Raw genomic sequence first — 6,186 nt, forward strand, 5'->3', positions numbered from 1 at the left:
GTAATCTCTGTGCGTGCCTTAGTATCCCACTCCGCCTCTGATGTGATAGCATCGAGACAGTCTGTGAGAGGTTTGTATAGTTGAAGGAAATCCTCAAGACAGTTGTGCTTTTCCACCCATGAATTGCGTACATTGGTGCGATCTTGCTCATACTCAGTAGTTTAAGTCCTGAAGCACGCCTGTCCTGATTGGAGCCCTCATTCTAGTTGGCACTGACGTTTTGGTGAGTACTTGAACAAGATCCCCATTGTTCTCAGGTTTTCCATCATGCAGTGGATGGCGGGTACACTGCTGGCTTTGCCGAGGGCAAGATTCAGGTCGTGATTGAAGCAGTGAAAGTATGGTGCTATGTTTGCTGTTTTACGGAAATTTGCAGCACAGCCATTCTGCACACCTGCCATATTGCAGGCATCATCAAAACACTGAGCTCTGCAGTTTGATGGATCCAACTTTGCCTCAGTCAAACTGGTGACAATGTTGTCACAGAGCAGCCCCAGTGATATGATCACACTTTGCAGACAGAAACAGCCTCTCAACAGGTTTGTGATCTTCGATGTACCGTTTTCTCTCGTGCAATAGCGACGATATTAATTGAAAAAAAAGAAAAAAAACGTGAGTGGCTGTTCAATGGGTAATAATTGGAAACGAGTGATGTAATGCGATATAATTACATCTAACGTTCTGGGTGTAGGAAAGCGTAATGATATTGTATTTTTTTCGTGTATAAGCAACATTCCTATCCGATCTGTCGAATGGGAGGAGGGGGGGGGGCGCCGGATGCGCCCTCCCCCCTCCCCCCGGATCCGCGCCTGAATACGTAAAACAAGCCATTAAAATTTGTATCCCCTAAGTGTTTATCATAATCATACCCATCAGCCCGATTCTGCCCGCTGTTACGATCCTTTATAAATTATCATAGTTCTTTTCGCTTGTTATGGCTAGACATTACGTGATGTGAGGGGCACGAGGGATGGGAGGGGGGGGAGGTAGGAGGGATGTGGAAAAGATAGGAAAGGGAGAAAGTTAAAGGGGAGGAAAGGAGGGAGGAAGACGGGATGGGAAAGGGAGGTAATCAGAGGGAAAGGAGGGACGAATGCTGAGGGAGAGAGCGAGGAAGGAAAGGAGAAGGGTAGAGTGGAGAGAAACGCGTAAACAAAGTAGGAAGAGGTGTGGGGAGGTATAAAGGAAGGGAGGGAAGAACGTTGCAGGAGCGGGAGATAGGAAAGTTCGCAAGGAAGAGGAGGAGGAGGAAAGTAGGGCATAATGAAGGGAGGAAATAATGCTGAAAAGGAGGAAGTGGTGCGATGGAAGCTGGTGAGGCAATTTTGAATTCTCGAGTCATCTTCCTGCATTTGGCGTTTTTCCTCAAGTATTTTTCCTTACTCTATATATTTGCGCAGTGTCCATCTATCTCCCTACTTACAAGCCGTTTTCATATGAAATTTCTTCCTTCACAAGTGTGTACATCCTTTCATCCACTACCTGTCAGTCTACATATACTCACGTTGTATAGCGCATCACAGTCCCACCAGCTTCATTCAGTCCTTTCCAATGCTGTAATAGACAAAGCCGCTCTCGAAGGCACTCCACCTTGCCATCCCGGGCCATCTTCGGCATTGAAACTAAACCTTGAAGGATATCTTCTGCCCAATTAGCTGCTTTCTGCTCCACCTGAAATGAAAGAGCTGTTTAGTGTATTGTAACTGCGCATGGCATATGCATGTGGGCGTGTGCATGTATGTATGCATGCATGTGCTAGTGCGCGTGTATGTATGTATTCATTTGCGCATGTCCGTGTATGTATTTAGGTATCTAGGTGTCCGTCTGTCTCTTTGGTGACTATTAAGGTGTCAGATTAAGCTGTACGAAGGAAAGGTGTTACAAGTAATATGCAGATCGAATCGCTAGAAAAAGACTCAACGAAGTCTTCAAACTCACCTGTTCAGGACCCAGGTCCTTAATTTCATCCAACTCCTCCGTGATCCATTGTAGTGAGGCTTTTATGTAGTCTCTGAGGGGCACCAGCAGAGTTGTGGGGTTGAAGGGTAGGTTCCACTGATGCCACATCAGACCCAGCAAAGGACCTAGGCGTTCGGGAAAGTTGTCTAGGTTGAGTCCCGGCAGACCAAGGGAGGCGCAGTAAGCCTGTGGTGGTGGAGTTATCGATAAATACGTAAATCTAGAATTAAGAACTGTCCCGACTATGAGGATGAATGGGGATAAGCTTAACAAGCTCCCATGACTCTCTCTTAGCTGAAGAAAATCACAGTGTTAACTTTCACAGAATACTCAGAACCAGGAGCCTGTAAATGTTAGTATTGTTACTACTGATCTCGCGGTCGGGACAACTCAGCCTTCTAGTTAACGTCAGACAATTTAATTCATCCGAGTGAATCACAGCGTCCGAGTTAACTGTAAACATTGACCTATTACTGTTCCATTTAAGTATATACAAGCAGTCCTATGCACAACTTAATCTTAGAAAATTTGGAGAGCTGAACGGAACAGTGGAACAGGAACCAACCTACCTGTAGCTTTGGTATCGCGATTTGATACATCCGCTCCTGCACTCGGGGGTTTGATATAATGACTAACATGGTAGAGATGTGGGGCAGCGCCTTACTAACTGCCGTCTCCTTCAAGTCCTCCTCTTCAAAGGTCCCTAGTATATCTTCCCAAGTCATAAACTTCATTATAGTTTGGAAATACGAAACTATTGTATCCTCCTCCAATCCCCACTCGGCCAACATTTTTTGATCAACGTATTTAGAGGCCCATTGACTCCAAAGCTGTTTTGGATCTCCTAGTGTGGGTATAATATGGTTCACAGTCTTCTTGCAGGCTCTGACACTAACTCCGAGCTTTCTGTTGCATTGGCCGTCCTTATGCATACTCAAAAGGATAGATTTCAGGATGTCTATGAAATATATATGTTCCTTTTTACTTCCCATGGACTTCGAATCTGGTTTTTTAACACTGGCATATGGCGTTTCTTTACTCAGTCTCTTTCCTGGGTGTAGAGATTTAGCTGCGGCCTCTAATTTAGACCCAAGCTTCTCGGTATTTCGGTCGAGTAGGTCCCCTATGCTCAAAGAGTTTAACAAGTCCATATTATTGCTTTCTTCATCTCCATCTAGTTTCCTCTCCCGGGCTTCTGTAGATTTCATAATTTTATTTTTCTCTGAGAATTGATCTGAAACTGTGCTCTTATCCAGATCTTTGGCTTTCTTGTTTTCACCGAGTTTTCTGTCCAAATCAACTGTTTTCCCATCTCCGTCTCTCCCTCCTTCCACACCATTTCTGGATATCGTGTTTTCATTCTTATCTATGAGGTTCGCCAAGTTTACGTCCAAACCATCAACAGTTTTCCCCTTTTCATCTCGTTTTCCTTCCAAGCCATCTCCAGATTTCGTATTTTTTTTAGGTTTTTCTCTAAGCCCGCCAGTTTGATTTTTATTTTTTTCACTCCTTTGACCTGCGAATGCGGAAAAAACACTCAGAATGCGAGCCATCATGTCATTCGTTCCCTGCTTCCCATCTTTCCTCCCTTGGCCTCCAAAAACAGACGCCAGGGGTAGAATTTGATCAATTATGTTTCCCTGCCTTCTCTCCTGACCACCTTTGCCGCCCAAGCCTCCAAAAGCAGACAACAAAGGGAGAATTTGAGCCATCATGTCTTTTCTTCCGTGCTTACCATCTCCACCTAACAGGCCTCCAAATGCAGACAGCAGAGGGAAAATCTGAGCCATCATGTCTCCTTTTTTTACCTTCTCACCGTCTCTGCTTCCCTGGCCTCCAGAAGTAAGCTGTTCGCGAAGACTTCTAGCTCTACTTAAAAAAGGGACCATGACTTCTAAAACAGCATCGGGTTCGAGGTCAATATTATTCTTACGCAAAAATGACGTAAGCAATGGCCGGAATAGTCTTATTGTCTCCTTATCATACTTTTTATTGTCATTGTCAGTTTTTCCAGAAGATTTTGGATCCTTCAGATCTTCAGAGGATGTGGAAACTGGAATAAGTCCAGCTTTGAACGCGAAGTCAGTTATTGTTTCAAAGAACACGAGGAATGATTTTTCTTTTAACAAGGTCCTGGAGGAATTGTAGGTCCTTGCCGTGTAATTTAGCTTATCGACGAGTTTGAACAAGTCAAAGCTAGCGAGACCTCTTATAATAACATAAAGGGGATTATCTTCCTCTTGGCCCATTATTGAATCTGCAATTGCGCCTGAAGTGAAATTCATGAATTGAGTTAACATATTTGTCCAATCAAGTTCACCGACAGCTTCTAGAACAAGGTCGCGTGCATTGTTAACGCCATGGCCCATAAGGGAATTGACAAATGCTCGAATATCTATCCCGTACTTCGCTGCAGTGGGCTGAACCATGTCTACGAGCTGGCCCAATGGCAAGGCGGCTAGGCTGTTTCCAAGCTGGTCTTTTTTGAAGAGTTGCTCCCAGACTAGGGGCAATGTCACCCAGTCAAGCCCTCCGAAAAAGTCACGGTAGTTTTCCAGCTGGTATAGTAAGCGAGGGGATAAGCGTGGTTGCAGGTCCGCCCAGAACTGGAAGAGCAATGACAAGGAGTCTTTCTTTTGTACCCCCAACATAACCCCTTCAAGTACAAGTTTGCCTAAGTGCTGTCCCGTAGAAGTATGCATTAGATCCAGCACCTCTTTCAGACTCGTCGTCGTGGAGGAGCAGTTGCCAACGATGTCCAAAATTTCTCTCTTTACTTCTTTCAAACGCTCGCCATCTTTCTTCTCCTCAGCAACCACCGCCCACACTAACGAACACGTCCACACCCACACAATATACTTAGTCCACCACATTGTTTTACGTTAATTTCCAGGATTATTGTTCATTTAGTTTTCTGAAAGAAATTTTAAGTCAAAGAAGTTTTCAAAAATCACATTAAATTAGACACGATCTTTGCAGAAGTCACATTGAAAGATAACATTTATGCAACAGTTATTTTCAAAATTGCCACCACTATTCCCAGGTGTTACCATTACATCCAAAGATATTTCTGATATCTAATTTTTTAGCGATAAGATATATATTTTCCAAGGCTCCATGTTAGGCAGAATCGATCACCAATAAATGATTTTCCTTTCAAATGTTTCTTTTCCTCAAGATAAAGATTTTTCTGTAGTTCGTATCCCTCACAAGGTCACCGCAGTTCATTCACCTTAACTTGGCCCAGATTTCCATCCAAGCCCAAGTTACGGCTCCATACCCTTTCTGTAGCACTTAATGATTACACTTCGTTCACTTAGTCCTATTTCTGGTGGTTCAAGTATCAGTACAGGACCATACTACACCTGTTTTCCATAACACTTCGTGACTACAGTTCGTTAACCTTCACTTGATTCGGATTTTTGTCTTTCTGTAGCTTATTTCCGATCTCAGTGCCAGAATAAGAATATTTTACTTCATATAGCGCTTCTTGTGACTATAGTAGACTTTATTTAATGTGACTTAGACTTTCGTCCTTTCGTAGCTTAATCCGGTAGCTCAGTGGAAAAAAAAAAAAAAACTACACCCACATCCTTCCACACCCTTTGCATGGCACACCATTACTAACACCACATTCTTGTGTTAATCTACGGTACCGTTACAGCTCAGCATTCAAGATGACAGCAAAATTATACAAAGCTAAAGCAAACACACTAACATCTAGATTACCAAGAAAAATATATAAATAAATAAATAAATAGTTACGACTTAACAGATTTAAGTTGATAACAAGCCCTTGGATACTATTCAAATCCACCGTTCAGTATGACAACACTTGGCCAACAACAGAGCTACATTACGGTACTTGCGTCAGGTATAACAGACTATAATTTTCCCCAAGTTTTTTTCCGGAATCTCCTTGGTTGCTAGTCAGATATATCACCATCAACATAGCCGAACAAAGTCGCAGTGCTTGTCAGGTTATAACGAAAGCGATCTAGTTTTTTCAAAGGTGTTTTCAGAATTCTCTACCTCGTCTGGCTCTATCACCGGCAGGTGTGTGGAGTAAGACTGGCGAGAGAGGGTAGAGGAACCGTTCCAGCCAGCTGATCTCACCTTCCTCCCACTACCTCCCTCCCTCCCTCCTTCCTTCCCTCTTTCTCTCCCTCCCTCCCTCCTTCCCTCTTCCTCTCCCTCCCTCCCCGCATTCTTCCCTCCCCCCCACTT

The 6,186-nt window shown here is 43.7% G+C and overlaps 1 protein-coding gene and 1 long non-coding RNA gene across 2 annotated transcripts in view; both read right to left on the bottom strand.

Annotated features, from left to right (window-relative positions):
* The window catches only part of LOC145409521 (uncharacterized), a 4,904-nt gene extending 3,374 nt beyond the window's left edge, over window positions 1-1,530 (bottom strand). Inside the window, exon 1 of the long non-coding RNA XR_013899125.1 lies at window positions 1,505-1,530. This is a non-coding gene — a long non-coding RNA (uncharacterized LOC145409521). The remainder of the gene's footprint in view (window positions 1-1,504) is intronic.
* Window positions 1,531-1,842: 312 nt separating this feature from the next.
* On the bottom strand, window positions 1,843-4,832 carry LOC145409550 (uncharacterized). The gene is made up of 4 exons (XM_080279938.1): window positions 4,229-4,832; window positions 2,529-4,027; window positions 1,939-2,145; window positions 1,843-1,860 (listed from the first exon to the last, which is right to left on the bottom strand). Exons 1-4 carry the CDS (start codon window positions 4,830-4,832, stop codon window positions 1,843-1,845), a joined length of 2,328 nt encoding a protein of 775 aa, XP_080136064.1.
* Window positions 4,833-6,186: the final 1,354 nt, after the last annotated feature.

This window comes from Coenobita brevimanus, chromosome 81, assembly GCF_032717465.1.
Source record: "Coenobita brevimanus isolate Jiangsu-jjx chromosome 81, ASM3271746v2, whole genome shotgun sequence".
In the NCBI taxonomy this organism is placed as follows: domain Eukaryota; kingdom Metazoa; phylum Arthropoda; class Malacostraca; order Decapoda; family Coenobitidae; genus Coenobita; species Coenobita brevimanus.